General features: G+C 35.0%; 2 protein-coding genes across 3 annotated transcripts in view; one reads left to right on the forward strand and one right to left on the reverse strand.

Moving 5' to 3' along the window:
- The window catches only part of LOC136028548 (uncharacterized), a gene marked incomplete in the record, with an annotated part of 245638 nt that extends 239567 nt beyond the window's left edge, over positions 1-6071 (forward strand). The window contains 2 exon segments of the mRNA XM_065706396.1: positions 4664-5311; positions 5797-6071. Coding sequence (XP_065562468.1) covers positions 4664-5311; positions 5797-6009 — 861 coding nt within the window.
- Positions 6072-11368: 5297 nt separating this feature from the next.
- The window catches only part of LOC136028558 (uncharacterized), a 17556-nt gene continuing 9753 nt past the window's right edge, over positions 11369-19171 (reverse strand). For both annotated transcript variants that reach the window (XM_065706413.1, XM_065706407.1), the window contains exons 2-3: positions 14186-15208; positions 11369-11569 (exon numbers count right to left, since the gene is read on the reverse strand). In XM_065706413.1, coding sequence (XP_065562485.1) covers positions 11438-11569; positions 14186-15208 — 1155 coding nt within the window. In that variant the 3' untranslated portion in view covers positions 11369-11437. The remainder of the gene's footprint in view (positions 11570-14185; positions 15209-19171) is intronic.

Here is a 19171-nt window from a genome sequence, read left to right on the forward strand (position 1 = left end):
TGAAGATGGCGAGCAGAAACACCAAATGTATTGGTTAGCAAAAACTTCTTCATTTGGACAACTGTATCTTATAGTTGTTGTCTTTTAACAAGCTCTGATAAAAACATAATTTATCATTTACCCAAGAGAAACTTAGTTTTATTTTATCTTAGCTGTTTGGCTGCCTTAGGGGAAACATAGTCACTGTGGAATTGCGTCTCCATAAGAAACAACCTATAGAAGATAAGGGTACTAATAAGAAAAAGGCCACATGAGACTCTTAGGAGGGAGTTTGACTCGGATGTGTTAATATTTCAGCTATTACAGGCTAGGGTTCGTTGTTTACTATAGGAGTTATTGTATTTTTCTCTGTAGGACGTGAGTGTTTCTTACTTGGCTGCTAGTTATATCTGCATCCCTGACTATAGAGCTTCAGGACAAGGCTGTTCAACAGGTGTTTTTTGTGTTTCAATCTTACACCATTCTCGGAGGTTTAGGGATATCGTTTTTGTTACTAATGGACGCATTCACCCCTTACTAGGTTACAGCTACTTCTACAACCATGACTAGGTTAGAGATACAGCTGCAGTCATAGCTTTTCAAAGATAATTACAAACTGGCCAGAGCCTATGGTTCTTTCTTAGTTGGAATAGTAGTATGAACCCCAGAGAATTGGTCAGCCATGTCAGTCACATATGGTGCCATACCCAGAAAAGCTACATCTCAAAAGATACTCGTAGTTTCTTAACTTTTAATTATTATATGATAACAACGAAGCTAACATAATTCCCATTTATAATTAGCTATACCATTCCCTTATGAAATTTCAGCTACCTCTACAACCATGATACTGATCAAATTTATATAATCTTCATTTATCAATAGCTATTATGATCCGTCATGTAACTATATCGATCCTTTGTGTTTTTGTGTAATGGTAATGTATAATGAACTATATCGATCCTTCAAATGATTTATGCATGAAAATTTTATAATTTTTCCACTTTTTCACATAACTTTGACCACAAATTTACCGTTAAGACCTTGCCTGGAAATATAGCTTATTACAAACAAGAACAAACCTACGGCTTTTTCTTCTTTGGAATAGTTAGAGACAAACAACAAAAAATAAAATATTCCCAAGATACAAGTAAATATACCGATCCTTTCTATAATGAAATAAAATTATTTTATTTAAAATTTTCATGAATCATTTTTGTTTCAATTGACAAATCAGATTTTTTGTTAAAGCCCTAAAAAATTACCGCATTTTACGCTACTATATCTACATGCTTAGTATGATGTTAAAAATACTATTTTTATCGTTAAAAATACTATTTTTATCGTCGCTTGTAAGATGATGTTTATAACATTTGTTATTCCAGTGCTATACCACGAAATATTTTTAAATATATAATTTCCTTTAAAATGAGCCATTAAACAGCCATCTATCATGTTTCAATGCCCTGCTAACTGCGGAGAAGAAAAAACGGAAAGAAAAAAAGATGCCGTTGGTGGAGAATATCGTGCTTGCAGCCAATTTTCTTGTTTTTCATGTCAAATTTTCCTTGCTGTTCAAGCCGAAGAACAGTAAGTTTCCTATATAGTGGTTTCGGACAAAACAGTTCTAATAGTGAACTTCTTGTGTTGATCTGACACTACTCTTAGGACTTATGGGGTATTGTTGTTTTTACTATAAGACGTAATAGTCTCTGAATAGGTTTAGTGATTCTGAACTGGAACCTTAAATAAAATTTATTTTGATTTTTTTTTTTTTTTCTATGGAAACATTGCGTAACGTTATAAAGATACTCACTTTAGGAGTTAAGCCAAAAAAGTTTTTTTTTTTCCAGTCGATAATTGTAACTTTGAACTGAGAAATGAAATAAAATTATTTTGTTTAAAATTTTCCAGAATTATTCTAGTTTCAATTGACAGATAGGATTTGTGTTAAAACTCTAAAAAAGTAAAAAAAAATTAGCATTTTATACAACTATATCGATTTTTTTTTTAATGTTAAAAATCCTATGTTAATCTTCGTACGCAAGATGATTTATGTTTGCTCCTTCAGTGTCATACAAAAATGCAGTTTTAGTAAAAAAAAAAATGGTTCTATTTTAAAAATCAGTTTTGTTCATTTTAAAAGGTTTTTTAAATACATAATTTTCCTTTAAACAGCTCTCGATGATGTTCCAGTGCTTCGCTGGCTGCGGAGAATGAATAAAAAAGATACCGTCAAAGCAGAATATCGTGCTTGCAGCCACTTTTCTCGTTTTTCGAGCGAATAGATTTTCCTTGTTGTTCATTTCCTTGTTTTAAATTTCCTTCATAGTGGTTTCGGACAAGGCGGCTCTAATACTGTAATTCTTGTTTTGATCCGACACTCTTTTTAAAAGTTATGGCGTATCTAAGTTTTTACTATGGGACGTGATCGTCTCTTGCTAGGTTGCTAACTATCGCTGCAGCCGGGTTTGTGCTAGGCGTAGCCTGATAGTAGGTGGCTTATGGGTCCCCCACCGAAAAGTACACAAATATACTTGGACTTCCCCTAACGGTGCTAAAAGAAGCCATATTGACCACATATTAGTGAAAAAGCGTCATAAACGACCAATGGAGGATGTGCGAACTTACCGTGGTGCAGATTCCTACTCCAACCACCAACTGATAATTATCAGTTTCAAGCTTCAGCTGAAAGCCGTGAGGAAGCACCAAACGCTATCAAATCCTTCGACGTCCATACGCTCCAAAACAAGAATCTTCGACAAGCGTACTGTGTAGGTCTTGCTAACAGGTTTGCAAGTCTTTCAACTGAAGACACTTCTGCAGCGGTGAACGAGAGATGGGAGTCTATTGTACAATGGGTGCCGCATGTCGCCGAAGAGAAGATTGGATATGCGAAAAAGAAAAGGGAACATTGGATCAGGGACAAACATTCGAAATTTATAAATGACCAGAAAGAGCCCAAGATTATGTTGGAATCAAGCAAGAGTGAGTCCATTGTCGAGCACAAAGATCATATGAAATATAAGTATAAGGAAGTCCGTACAGCGAACTACAAGAGTGGACAAACGGCCTTTGTTTTAGACAAAGGCAGCTGAAGCACAGACAGCTGCCAGTAAGCGCGACAGGCTGACAGTCTACCGTATCACAAAGGAAATAACCGGAGATTTCAGAAAGCTGGCTTCTGCGATTGAAAGTAAGACTAGTCAACCTCTTAAAAAAAGGAAGACATAGATAAGAGACAGAAAGAATACTTCAAAGAGGTACTAAATTTTCTGCCGCCTACTAACCCTGTATCCTCTCTGGCTGAGCTACCGTTCCTCCAACTTGACATAAGTGAAGAACCTTTAAGCTTGCTCGAAGTCAAGACAGCATTGCAAAAGCTTAAGAATGGCAAAGGTGCAAGAATTGACGCCTAACAGCCTGAACTATTGGAGTATGGAGCTGAAGTCATGACCGAGCCTCCTCACCAGGCTCTTACTCAGATATGGGAAACTGAAAATATTCCTATTGATTAAAGAAATGGGGTATTGTCAAGCTCTTTAAGAAAGACAAAATAAAAACTTCCTTTTTCTTCCAATGAATTATCATTTATAACACTTGCAAATTCAAGGCCAATGCCCTTTGCTTTAGCTGTCCCTTTTGGTCTAGTATTACATGATGGTCCAGGTTGTTGATTTGTTAATTTTTCAGGTGGTGGAGCAAAAAATTCCTTTTTTTTCCAACGAATTGGCAAATTTTCGTTTTTTGGGTCTATCTCTAGATAAGTTTTTCATACTGATATGTCTTTTCATACTAGTCTTTTCTAAGATATTTGATTTTTGAAGTAAGTCTGATTTCTAGCACCGATCGTCTACTAAGCTATAAACTTTTGTTTTTTTTTTAAGTTTTCGAATTGTAGAAATCCCTTGTTAAAATATATACAAACATTTATGCAATTACCAGTTTTTTGCTGTTTAAGCAATTTAATGTACACTTTTCACTCACATAAATATTTTTGTCCAAAATTAAGGTTCCTAAAGAATTTTTTCCAATTTCTTACCTATCTAGATCGTTTTTTTCAGGTCAGAATCACAAAATAAGAGCGAAAGAATGCATATACATTTAGCTTATTGACGGATTAAAGGATGTATATGTAGGCACCCAGAACACAATTATAATGCTATGCGTTGACGATATAAACTTTAACTTTTAATTAGGTTAATGCTGTCTCTGTTGAATTTAGCTAAATTGCCTTGCGGTCACTGGGTGGATTTTGTTATTAGAATCTCGACAATATAGATTATGATGACTTAAAAGTCAAATGTCCCTGTAAAAAGCACAGACTGAATATTTTCTATAAATTACCTGTGTTTGTGAAAGACCTATCAGTGCTTTAGACAGCGAATCCAAAAATGGGGCATTTTATCGTAAATATAGCACCACATTCAGAATAGTGATATAATTCAAGATATTCTTTTTTAGACATTACTTGAAAACCTTATATAATTTTTATTGTTTTTTCTTCCCCAGTACCACCTGGAATTTTCTGTTGCATTGTGCCTCCTCCTTGGCTCGGTACTTGTTCTCTAAATAAAACATCTGATGTATCTGAATTTTCATTTGAGTGTGAAGACTTTTAAAATACATTTTGTTTCTGAAAGATTCGAGATAATTTCAACTAAGATGACGGACTTTTTTTCAGATCGAAAAGAAAATGCAATCCTTTCAACTGGAATGTGACGTGATGCTTGAGAGGTCAAATAATCAAGAGTCTGGTAAAGACATTAGAGAAGACGTAGAACATATATATGAATCAATCATCGAATCAGTTGCTAGTAATGTTATCTACAACACGCCATATGATCTTAAAGTTGATAGTAATACCACTGAGACTTCAGAACAATTTCTTCAGGGCAATTATACAAAAAAACATTGCGTATCAAGATTTCAAAAACCTAAGAAGGAAAAAAGTCTTTCTACAACAACCTATTCGTTTACTAGGGATCGATCAGTGCTTGAACTATCGCAGGTCATAAATGAGTCTCCTACAACTGAAATTAACACAATTATTTGTAAAACTTGCAGAAGCTCTATAAATATAAATGAAATAGTGGATGTTCCTGTATTTGTTGCTCCGTCAGCAAATAACCAAAACCTTCAAGATTCACTTCGTCGTACTCTTTATCATAAAGACTTAAAAAACCTGAAAAATCAACGTCATCTGCAGAAAAAGAATTTCAGAAGTCAAATTGAAGAAGTAGAAGGTACAGGTGCTATCGAATGGAAGATCAAAAGAAGATCAGATGGTATTCGATACATATCGCGAATAATACCAAACAAAAACGAAAAAGTATGTATTCTAAACCATAAATTCAAATTTTAGTACCATGAAACGTCATTTATTTTTAAATTTGAGAGGGGGAAAGAAAAAAAAATAGTTCGAGACAATAGTAATTAAATTATATGTGAATTCTGGGTTAGTTGAGATATTATGGCTGATGAAAATAAGGTTGAAGCCATTAGATGTGCTACTACTATAATGTGACTACTCTTATAATCGTAACATGGTAGCTGCTGATATAAATTAAAACTAGTTACCGGGTTTGATCATTAACAATCTATGTTCAAAATATTATTTATCCTGTAACTATAATTCTGTTCACATTTGATGGAGAATTCCAAATCTTCTCCCAAGGCTCAAGATCAGCAGAATATTTACAGGAGTATTCTAAAAAAAGGTAAATGAGGTTTACTTCAGTCTTGGGGATGCTTGAAAATTTTATACCTCTAAAAAAGTACAAAGGTACATTAAAGCTAATTATAGAAATCTTTTAGGTTAACAAAGAGTGGAAGATCAATGTTGCTAATGGAAGCCAATGCAAGAGGAAACACAAAAAGGAAATTGTTAGAGAAAAAATCAAAGAGTGTACCAAGAAAATTAAAACGAAAAGTAAAAGTGAGGATCTATTGAAGAATCGATTTGTAATTGAGAAGCAAAGACTAAAATTGGAAAAGGCATCAGGAATTTTGTCTGTAACAACGGTATAAAAGTTTTTGTCAATATTTATCTCAAATAAAGAAAAAGCATTTGTAAAGTGCATCCATTAAAATCCGCTGCTTTTATAGACGGCAGAATATCCAATGGATGCTATGATTTTCAAGCTCTCGGTTTTACAGAAAGAAGAATAAGCAGTATAAACTTGATAATCCTTTTGTATAGGTTTTATTGAGTTTAAATATTATTTATGGATTAATGTTATCATTGTTTCCCCTCCAGGGTTTAAAAAACCAGGCGAAACATATAAAAAAAAAATTAGGAGATTTCTGGACAATTCAATGCCAAAATTTAGTTTTAGAAAATAAAAATTGCATGTTTTCTTTCATAAAAATTTGTTTTTAACATGTGTCTTTAATTTTGGTTACAAAGTTAATATTAATATTTTTCCAATCAAAAAAAAAAAAGAAAAAAACAGTTTCAAATCAACAATTTAAAAACATTACATAGATGTCATGTATCTATTTTTGAGTAAATCTGTGCTTGTTTAATAACGCCTATTATTGGGATTGGAATGTGATACACCCCCCTCTAATATATTTGAAGTTTATTTATTTTTGATTTTAATTGCTTCCGAAATTAAAAAACCCCTGAATATGTTCTTTAAATTTATTTTCATGAGCTTAAGCCTTTCAAATCATTAACGCTAGGGTCTTGGGGGAAAAGGAAGGCTTAAAAGGGTTACTTTTCCCTGAGAAATTCAAACTGAGCTGACCCTTGCTCTCTTCTATGGCTCCTTTGTAGCAGTTAAGCTGATGCGGGGCTTTAGATAATGAATTCAGAAACGATTACTGCTCAAATATATTAAATTACTTTGCAGAAAATTATTCAAAATAACTCTAGAGATAAATTTAACCTATAACACTTATTTTTTGTTGAAATAAAATTAATAATGACGGTGCGAAGGGTCAATATGTTGTTGATCATGCTATTAAGCTAATGCTTTTTGATTTTATTAAAAGAGAAAAACAGTTTTCTATTAAGAAACTAAAGAGTACAGTCGAAACTTAACTTGAACAAAAATTATCATTCTTCAATCTATATCGCTATAAAATTAGCCAGGACTTCACTGAAAACTCAAGGCAAGTAGGATTAAGCATAAAGTAAGCTTAGTTTCTCAGGTATAACTGACGTTTTTATTATTTTTTAGTTCTAGTAATTCGCTAGTTAATTTTGAAACGGCACGCACTGAAAGGCAATAATTTTTATTCGTTTTATGTTTCAACTTAGTTCTTTACTTACATCACAAATTATTATTGTTTTTTACTAATTGAATATAAGAGCAAGCACCTTGCTGGTAAAAGGGACTAGGGACTCCCTGGAGTGCATTTCTTAGCGGTTTTATTTAGAATTTCTGAGTCTTAGTGGGATGGTGGATTATAATCAGAATGTCAAACACTTTTTCCAATTACTTTTATAGACATTTAAAATATATTTTCTCACTGGAACAAAAATTGGTTGCTTTACTCGTGTAAATTACGCAAGGGATAACGGCTCTTCGCCAAAGTTCTGCATGAATTAACACTTGGAAGATATTACACGAAGAAAGAAAACTTTATTAGAAGAATAGAGTAAATGGAAGAATTCAGTGAAGGAATCTTAAAAAGCAGGTAATAAACGAAAGTAAGTCAAACGATGATAATGCTTTTGTTCATCAAGACTCAGATTCACTAAGCCCCAACTTGAGCTTAGGTAGCACCTCCGTGTGTACAGACACGTCAGAACAAAGAGGTAAGCTTACAAGGATTTAACAGATCAAAAAACATTGCAGCAATGTTGCCAGTGAGAAAGCCTTTATTGACGGTCTTTCTTACGAGAACAATGAAAAGTTACAAGTTTCCTCATGTCAGGCAATTAGCAGTTCAGGAGTGCCATTTTGAAATATCAACTATACTCTTAGAAAAAGAATAAAAGTGCGTCGAATGCATACTTAGAAAAAATATTGGTTCGAAGCATCTGGAAGTTCAGTTTGACCGATGGAGCAACATCTAAAACAAATTAGTTACCAGTGAGATAGTCGCTACATCGGAGCTTCTTTTCTATCAATCTTTTGCTACTGGAAGTGATTACCACACTGATAGAAGTATAGTAGGTCTGATTACTGATTAAGTCCTGTTCTTGCTTGAATGAGTGAAGCTATAGACATTGTTACTGATAAAAATGGAAATATGAAATTGGCTAACATTATTTTGGCTGATAAGCATCCTCATCTCTTAGCCTATATATGCCTTACATCTCTTAATGTATAGCTTCTTGACTGATATCCCAGGGATATTGAGAACTTTGAGTGACTTTAAATGTATTCCAAAATATGTTCATTGTTCGATGATCATAACTACGAAATTTCAAGAAATCGAAGTATCCGCAACCAGACCGTGACAAACTTAAAATTATCCATTCAGGCACGATGAAGAATGGCTACTAAGTGTTTTGGGATTTTTTTAAACAAAAAAATTGATCTGTAAACACTGACCATTTCTCAAGTATGATAATGCAATATTATACCTTCTGCATACTCTATGAAAATCATAAAGTGTTATAAAAGAAACTGACGTTCTGGGACGTTTTACGCATGCAGTAGGTCCCATGCTTATCTAGTTGGCTACAGCCTTACCTTCAGAGTATAGTTCATGAAGAAAAAAAACACTTAAATAAGCTTCCAAATGCTTTTGTTTGTCACGAAATAACGTAAAATATATGGCTAATGGAGAATACCTAGATTGTTTCTTATATTCGATCAAATAAAAAACAAGAACCAAGAGCTCATATGGCACTTGTGACGAGGTTGGAATCTAAAATTGGACTCGGTACTAGAGTTCTGGATTTCATCGACCTAGCACGTCAAGAAGCGCCGAACTTACAAAAGCTCTAGAAATCCCTCCAACTCTCCCTAAGAGATCGGATACGGTCCGCTTATGTCAATCCTTTGTCTATAAAATATAATTATTCGTGAACTCACCAAACTACTAGAAATCCCCCACTCCCCCAAAGAGAGCGAATCTGGTCCGGTTATATCAATCACATACCTAGAACTTGTGCTTCTTCTTTTCATCAAGTTTCATCCCGATCTCTCCACTCTAAAAGTTTTCCAATATTTTCGATTTTCAAGATTTCCATTTTCCCCCTATGTTCCAAATTGAAAATCGAACATCTGAGACATAAGATCTTTCTATATATCAAGTTTCATTAAGATCCAATCACCCATTCGTAAGATAAACATACCTCCACTTCACGATTTTCCCTTCCTCCAGCCCCTCCCCTCCGAGGGTCAAATCGATTAATACTGTTATCAAGTCAATTTGTGCAGGTCCCTGACACGCTTACCATTTTTCATCGTCCTAGTACGTCCAGAAGCACCGAACTTGCCAAAGCACTGGAAATCTCCCCCCTCCCCAACTCCCCCAAAGAGAGCGTATCCGGTACGGCTATGTCAATTACGTATCTAGGACTTGTGCTTGTTCTTCCCACCAAGTTTCATCCCAAACTCTCCACTCTAAGCGTTTTCCAAGATTTCCGGTTTTCCCCTCCGACTCCCCCAATATTCCCCGGATCCAGTCAGGATTTAAAATAAGGGCTCTGAGGCACGTGATCCTTCTAAATATAAAATTTAGAAGGACCGACCTGTTCGTAAGTTAAAAATACCTCATTTTTTCTAATTTTTCCGAATTAGCCGTCCCTCCACCCCCCCCAGATGATCGATTCAGGAAAATTACTATTTCTAATTTAATCTGATCTGGTCCCTTATACGCATGCCGACTTTCTTCGTCCTAGCTTATCTGGAAGTGCCCGAACTAGCAAAACCGGGACCGACAGACAGACCGACAGAATTTAGGATCGCTATCCTATGTCACTTGGTAAATATCAAGTGCCATTAAAACGGATTTACCGAAGCAACATTAAAACGGATATAAATTGTTACATGTATGAGGGGGTTGCCCCCCCCTCAATTCCTCACTCTTCACGCTAAAGTTTTTTAAGCACTTAGAAAAAGCTTCTTGTTGTTCCAATTATGTGACCCTTGTTTTTCTAAAGTCTTTCTTGAAATACTGGAACAAAAAGTAAAAATTTAACATAAAGACTTTGGTCTTGAGGAAGGGGCCCCCCCCCAGCATGTACGTGATAATTTCTGTTCGTTTTAAGTTTTAATGTTGCTCCTTATTCTCAGTTGAAAAACTTTTTTTTAATTTAATTTCCAATCGTTTTTAAATAATGCTGATAAATCTGGCTCGCATCCACGAAAGATCCTCTAGACATTTCAATCCCGGTGAAAATTTACCACGGGCAATTACCATTAACGTATCCACATGTAAAATTGAGTCTGCAAAGAGAAAGTAAAAAAAAAGAAAAAAAAAAGATTTTGTATATAAATTCTTGGAAATTTCCCCAGTGTAAAATATCCCGTGAAAATTTCACACCCTGGAAATATCACATCTCCTCGTAGAAATTCCCCACTAGAAAATTCACCCTCCTCCAACCCAAAAAATGTATGGATACTTCCCTATAGCAAATATTATATTTAAAAAAAATGGGCACATTTCGCAACTTTAAGACCTTTCCCCAGGAGCAGTGGGGGCCATTTTATCTCTAAAGGAGTGGTTATTGAACCTTTCAATAATGCTGAACAAGATGGCTATCTCAAAATTTTGATCGAACTACTTTGGCGAAAAAAGGGCGTGGGAGGAGTCTAGCTTCCCTCCAATCTTTTAGGCGACTTAAAAAGGGCACAAGAATTTTTAATTTCCATTTGAACGATCCTCTCCCGATGCTACAGGATATCTGGTTTAATTCGATCACCCCTGGAGAGGAAAAACCAATAAAACAAAAATAAACACGTATCCGTAATCTTTCTTTTGAAGAAAAATGCGAAATTCCACATTTTTGAAGATGGGAGCATGAAACTTCTAAAGTAGGGTTCTCTGATACACTAGATCTGATGGTGTTTATGGTGAGGGATCCTTATTAAGATTCACTGACTTGATGGTGATGGACTCTTATTAAGATTCATTGACTTTAAAGGGGTGCTTTCCCCTTTTTTCGAAAACCAGGTAAATTTTCTCAGGCTCAGAGCCTTCGATGGGTAAAACTAAATTTAACAAACCTTACATATTTGGAGTTAGTATAATAAATCGATTCTTTTGATACATCTGTTGATATAAAAATTCCATTTGTTAGGGTTTTTGTTACTATTGAGCCCCATAGTTTGATAGTCTCATTGTTACGCTTGCTAAAATGTGCGTATTTTCCACTTTTTTCTGATTGATTTTATTAGAAGGTACTTGGCGAGATCCAAAAAGAGCTGCATTGTCCTTACATTTAAAGTAATTGCATCCCTAGAGCTTTAAATTAACCGTGTTATTTACACCCGTAATATAGATTTTATTTATCATGGAGTTAAATGGGATATACAACAAAAATTATGTATTATGCAAGCATTGTCTGCGGTCCATAGGTAGACGTATATATGGTAGTATTGGTCCCACAAGGCGGGGCAACGTTATAGGGCCAATCGCAGTACTCTTCAAACTCATTGTACACTAGATTTTCTGGGCAGCTCTGAAAAAAAAATCGTAAGACACAAATCAAGTAAGGTGTTATTTTAAATTATATTTTGAAAAAAAATAACGAAAGAAATGTGCATGTACAATATACAACATTGACAGTTCAAGCTAAATCATGCATGTTAGATTCTAAACAATGTTTCCTTCTTTTTCAAGGTTTTGAATTATGATTTTAAATTAACTTCTTGAGCATGTGCAATATTACATAGAAAAGGTTTATTACGGATTTTAAGAGATACGTCACCTCACGGTTGTTTGATGCGTCTACCCTTCAAATGTCGATAAAACATGTAAATGATCTGACTGACAAATACTATTCAACTTTTGGAAATTAAGACACTGAAGTTAAACTTCCTTTGTAGTAATGATATTTTGTAATAATAGTCAAGATACATAGCAATGATAGTAAAGATGTTTTTTTCTATCTAAGACAAAAAGATTGTACCATAATGAAAAGAGATTTGACTTAGGGTATATCTGATAGTAAACCGAATAAAATCTAAAACTACCACTGAGAGGCGTAATTTGCTATGGGAAAGGGGGACAACTAGCCCTTCAAGACCCCGGTTTGGCCCCTATGACCAAAGTTCCCCCCTCCAGCTGATATTTAGTTTCTGTAATAAATCTCGTCAAAATTAAGATAAGCCTGCATAGTTCAAACTTCCAGAGAAATATATCAGTTTTCTTTAATATGTCAACATCGTTCTTTACTTAGGCATCGCTATTGCAATGCCTATGATATATTTCCCTTTATGGTACAGTATGGCTCATTTTTTGTTCTTCAATGTCATTTTCACTTGATTTGGGAAAATGAGCTTCGATTTTGCCCCCCCCCTCCAGGATTTTGACTAAAGTACACCACTGCTACCTTGCCGTTTTTTAGCTACTTGAGGAGTGAATGGCGCAAGGATATGAAGAAAAGGAGAATTTCGTCTGAAAAGAATAATTCTTGAAGGCTTAATTGCCATCATCCTTGTCTTTGGCTGTTTATTCTTACGCTCATTTTAGCTGCCTCTTCAAGTAAATACTCCTAGGCAAGAGGCAGCTGGTCAACAGAATCAGCAACAAGTAGAATATGCGTTGTAAATTCATCATCTATTTGAGATAATCGAAGCCCAAGAGGATTCGTTACGCTGATTTGTTCATGACGTAATCTACCATACAGTTGAAAAGGTCGAAAGCTGCAAAAAACCCTTGAACAGACGCCTGTTTTCAAGCTAAGAGGTGAGCTGTGTTTTCCGATGACCAGAATACAACTCTAGTTTTCCTTATACAGCTTCTCAAACAGCCTAATTTTCGTCAGTGGAGCTTAGAACGAGGCACAGGTAGTTACAACGGACTGAGTTGAAGTAAAAAAAACAACAACATATATATAGAAGCTTGCTTTATTGTAAAATATTTAATTTCTTTATTTTTTGCCGGAAAGTTCGCATGAATGTCCCCTTCTTCACATAGCAAAATTCTGTGATTGTTTCCTCTGATACTCATCGTTTTCTGTTAAAATTTCACCGGTAAAATGCTTTTGAGGATTGTTTCTAAGGCTGGGGTAGAGTTGCATGAGTTCCTGTGGGATCACTACTATTTGTTGTCCTAGCTAAACCAGCAGCAATAGCCGATAATATGTATTCGATCATTTCCTATAAAAATTGACTTCTACCAAACCCTAAATTAATCGCTGAACCTAATTTAGGGCTCAACAAATCTTTGTGAAAATAGCATATAGAAGTGAAAATAGTACAATATTAAGGAAAATAAGTGCTTCTGCTTATTATGTAGACTGGTGAGGTTATTTCTAGGGGAAGATTGATAAATTTATACTTTTGTTTTCTTGTTTATAGTTGAATAAGCACACGTCCAACACATAGTTTGGGTACTTTTGCATACATTTAATAGTAGAGTAAAAGAAACATCAGACGCAATAGTAAAAGAAAGATCAGACGCTAATCTTATTTCCTAATGAATATTTTTTTTCTTCTGGTGCAACACTTGAGTGGAATATCGAGTACATAAACCCTCCAAAAGTTTTTAGTTTGTATTGCTCCTGTCTAGCGGTATGGCGTCTACAGGATGAAAAAATAGCAAGCTGAAATCTTCCTAGAATCGCCAAACTTCTTTGTCGAAAATTTTGGCCTACATAAACACATACACCTTGAATTTCAGAGAAATACGAGCCTAATCACTATTAAGCATATATATAAGGGTATGTTTGGGGCTCCAGCCAATTAAATAATGAAAACTGTTGATTTCTTCATCCTTTGTATAATTTTCTTAGAATGAGCCTGTTTCAAGAACACATATATAAAAAAAAAAATTGGATAATGTCCGATAAAACCAAATTTTGAAAAAAAGAAAAGTTGTTTCACTATTTACAAGCTAATTCAGCAAGCAAAAAAATAATATCTAATATTTATCAATTAACAAATTAACGAAATTTGCTCCTTTAAATTTCTAAATTTTCATAAGCAGAAGATATAAATGAAAAAACATTAAAAAAGGATATTATGCACATTACAATTGACGTAAACTAGCACTACTTCTTAGAAAACTACTACTTAGAAAAGCACTTCTTTATAAGCACTACTTCTAGCCAAAAAAGAGTGTGAGTTCTTACCTGCAAAAAAGCCTTATTATCTGAGCACTGATAGAATTTTGTACAGTCACTGGGATGAGGATAGAGACCCTCTGAGGATGGGCAATCGTAGCACATATCTATACCACTACCCACAAATTCTTCTAGAGTCTCACCGGTAACACATACTGCATTTTTTACAAATTTTGCCATAGGGGGATTAGCTGTGAGCCATGCCAGTTCGCAGTCGCATGATATTCTGTCACTTGTAGCCTCATCAATACCTGCTATATCTATGTCCCATTTTATCCAAGAATTCGATAAATTTCTATTATGCCAGTCTTCCAATATCGGCTTAAAGACAGTTTGATTGATATAGCCAAGTTTATTCCCACCAAGCTGAATTTGAAAAAGGGTTTTCTGGGAATCAACAAAGTATGGCTCAATGATTTCAATTGGGGTTTTTTCAAAAAATATCTTTAAAGCATCGTATCCACCTTGGAAAACATTTGTCTGAAGTTTCTTTAAATTGTGATTGTTTTTGAACACAACATGCTGTTCAGTAATAAAATTGTATTCGAACATTTTTGTTGGTAATGACTCTAGACTTGTATTCTCAAAATGATATTCACCCATAATATTGGCCTGCACGCGGCCAATAGTTTTTATAGAGCCTGCATTCATTAACTTCAACACACGCAAATTACTATCAAAAGTAAAGCCCATGTCCAAGCTGGTTAATCTTGTTCCAGTTATTTCAATTCCCCATACATTCCTGAATCCCGAAAACTGTTGTTCGTTCAATACTTCCAGCAAATCACTTCTGATTATAAGACATTGCAAAGCCTCACGAACATCATTTGACTGTCTATCCAATATATCTGGCTCAATTATTGACAAATTCCTTGCAGTTATCTCTATTTTGAAAAACTTGAAGTCAAAAAACACACCTGAATTCAATTCCCGAAGATATGGTGTTATTATTGTCAATGTGTTGATGCTCGTATAATTGTCCTGAGTCTTGAAGGTGAGAAGGCATTCTCGTATTTCTGAGCTGTTTTTTGCCTACAAGTAACAGTTTAGTTAATAAATATAAATTCAGGATGGTGGCAAAACAATTTTCTTTTTCAACTCATAGTAAATAGCAACATTGAAACCTAAAACGAACAGAAATTATTCTGCATATGAGGGGGCTGCCCCCTCCTCAGTCCCTCGCACTTAACGCTAAAGTTTATTTCAGTATTTTAAGAATTCTTTGTATTTTAGTTAAATGGCTTCTCTGTTTCAGGATTCGTTGTTACATAATTGAGAAAAAAAAGTATCATAAAGAGCAGAGGCTCGAAGAGGGGACACCGTGGACATATACGAAATAATTTCTATTCGTTTTAATTTTTTTAATTGATTTCTGATCGTTTTTAAATGATGCCTGAAAATTCGTGAAAAATTCTCCACTGAAAATTGCCACCGCGTAAGCCCTCCTTCCCAGGATATTCCCCCCAAAAAGTACCCTCCTCTTTGAATATATCCCCGGAAAATTTTCTTGCGGATCATTCCCTTGAAAACACTCATTAAAAAAAAAGCTGGTTTTATATGTAAATTTTAATGATTTTTAAAATTTACATAATCATGCCGAAAACTCCCAACCCTTCCGTGGAAAATTCATCTTGGAAAATCCTCAAGGAAATTCTCTCACTGATTATTTCCCCCGGACAATTCCCCCCGGATGTTCTCTTCGTGTATAAAATTGAGTAAATTAGTAGTCAGAGAGAGAGAGAGTAAGAATTCTAGGAAATTCTACCGATGAAAATCTCTCTAGAAAATTCCCCCTAAAACTTTCCACCGCAGGTAAAATTCTCCTCTTAGATGATTCCCCCATAGAAATTTCCCCCAAGAAATGTCTGTATATTTCAAAATGTATAAACAATAGGCAAATTGCATAACTTCGACCCCTTTCCCTAGGGGGCCAGGGGAGTCATGCCATCGCCAGAAGCATAGCTTTTGGACTTCTTAACTGTGCTGAACAAAATGCATCGCTCAAAATTTTGATCTGATTTCTTTGGGAGAAAAAGGGGTTTGGGAGGGGAGCTAGCTGCTCTTCAAAGTTTTTGTTCACTTAAAAGGTCACTAGAACTTGTGTTCTCTGTTTGAATTGGCCCTCTGCCAATCTTATATTACCATTTGCTCGATGTGACCAACCCTGGGAAAAAATTTATGACTTCACCGATCTTTCTCCTTGCGAAAGATACAAATATCCATATTTGCAGAGAATGAATATATAGGAGCTTAAAGTGCAAAGTTTTTAATATATTGGAATTGTAGAATTTACAATTTCAATTAAAAAATCTCAAATTGAAATTCTATAATTAATTGAACCTTTCATTGATTAAAAATCCGATTAGTTTCTCTGTACCTCCCATTTTCCGAGTAGTTTCCCCCCCCCCCATTTTCATAGAAAGTAGTTAACGAATTTACCATGAGACTACCTAGAAATTGGCTTTATTTTTGTTTTTTAAGTGTGGATCTATTATAGGAATATTTAGTTCCAAGATCTCTTTTAAATTTAAAACAGCTAACTCGATATTTCTTACGAAATCACTAGTATTTTGTTTAGGGTGCGTTTTGGAATTTAAGAGAGGGGGGAAATAAAATTTAGATAGATTCCTAACTGAGTATATTTAGACTCAATAGATTAAATAGATATTTAGTATTTATGTATCAGAATTAACGGACTTAACAGATTTCAAACCTTGATACTTTCCCCAGTCTACTATAATGGGTAGATTAAATTGAAAAACTTAATTTTAGAACTGTATTCTGGAATATAGAAATAAAAAATTTTAAAACGAGTGAATTTACTCCTCACCAATTTGAAAGAAGGCATCTATGGAGAACAAATATAGAGAAAAATTGGTGATGAATAATTTTTTATGTTCCCCTTTAATGGTAGAGCTGCTAATGACATACTAATGGTATCTTTTTCAGTAATGACTGTAGAAAGACTAAATCGCTCTATCAAATGTAAATAGTGTAGTAAATTTAAAACTCAAGACAAACAGAAACTAGGCACTTGCAAAACTAATCAAACAAACATAGATTAACTAATTACCGCATGATAACGCATAGCACACTTTGAAAAAAAATAACGAAAAAAAAAACCCTTAAAAATCATATTTATCCAGATATAAAGTCTTTTGGCAGTCGACGAATATATGAAACCTAATCCCTTTTAAGTGACTCCCAAATATAGGAGAATTCTAGACGACTTCGTCTAGGGAGTATTGTATTTCTTGGGACCTACATTTGGAATTTGGAAAAGGTGTTCATTAAGACGGTTTCAAAAATTAGTATATACGGAAGTTGCCGGTACGATCCGTGGGAATCTGATAATCTATACCTTAGGTCACCTGAAGTATCCCCAACTGAAATATTACCCACTGTTTTTGTTGTTGGATCGTTGTAATGATTTTCGTATTCACCATAAGGCCTTTTTTAATTTAAAAAAAAAAGAAGAAAAAAGAAGAAAAAAGTAAGTTTTTTCAGCCAAAAGTAAGGACAAAAACTAAAACTTAAAAAGAATAAAACTTATTCTAAATATTAGGGAGAGGCTGCCACTTCCTCGACCCTTGATCTTTATGCTGAAGTCTTAAAGTTTTTCAAAAATACTTCTCATTCAAATTCCATGGCCCTTGTGTTCAAGCAGTCTTTATTAAAAAATTATTAGAAAAAGTCAAGCTTTAGCATAGAGAGCGAAGGTTGAAGAAGGGGCAGTCCCCGTCATACAGAGTAGTTTCTGTTTGTTTTAAGTTTTAATGTTGCTCCTTACTTTCATTTGAAGAATCCTCTGTGGTTTTATTTAATTTCAGAACATTTTTTTAAGTTATGCCAGAAAGTTCCCACATGTCCCATTTAAAACATTGTTTAAAAATTCCCCCTAGAAACTTTTCTCCCCAAGTGAAAATTGTCCCCTTGAAAAATCCACTTTTGCAGAAAATTACTCCCCCCAAAAAAACAAATATATGTTTCCCAATCACAAATACGTTGTGTAAATAATGGACAAATTGTTCAGCTAACAGGATCCCCTCTCCAGAAGCATGGCACGTCATCACATCCCAGAAGGCATAGTTACTGGATCTTTCAACTATGCTAAATTAAACGCCTATCTCAAATTTTGATCGGATGTCTTTAGGGAAAAAATAGCATGGGAGTGGAGCTAGTTGCGCTTCAATCTTTTTGGTCACTTAAGATGGGCACTAGAAGCTTTTATTTCCATTCTTATGAGCCCACTCCCGATCTTCTAGAACGATTGGCTCGACACATTGCCGCTGGGGGAAAAAAACAAGAAATAAACATATATCTATGATCTTTCTTCTGGTAATAATTGCAAAATTCCATATATTTGAATTAGGCGCTTGAAACATCTAAAATAGGGTTCCCGCCTTTTACTCTTCCTTCACTTCTTTTAATGGCCTTTTTAAGCCATATGGACTATTCTGTCTTCAATTATTTCGGCTCTATTTCCCTGTCAGATACATGTTGTTTGGCTATTTCTCTAACTTCCTCTATGTATCTGATTTTGGTCTTGTTTTCTCTATTAGTCTCCTGTTTTCTAGTTGTTTCCTCTACTGCCTCTGTCCCCGCCTTTGACCTCTGTTTCTCTGTCAGCTTCTTTTGCTTAAAAACTAGAATGCTTGAGCACACACACACACACACACACACACACACACACACACACACACACACACACACACACACACACACACACACACACACACACACACACACACACACACACACACACACACACACACACACACACACACACACACACACACACACACACACACACACACACACACACACACACACACACACACACACACACACACACACACACACACACACACACACACACACACACACACACACACACACACACACACACACACACACACACACACACACACACACACACACACACACACACACACACACACACACACACACACACACACACACACACACACACAC

The sequence above is a fragment of the Artemia franciscana genome, chromosome 1, assembly GCF_032884065.1.
Source record: "Artemia franciscana chromosome 1, ASM3288406v1, whole genome shotgun sequence".
In the NCBI taxonomy this organism is placed as follows: domain Eukaryota; kingdom Metazoa; phylum Arthropoda; class Branchiopoda; order Anostraca; family Artemiidae; genus Artemia; species Artemia franciscana.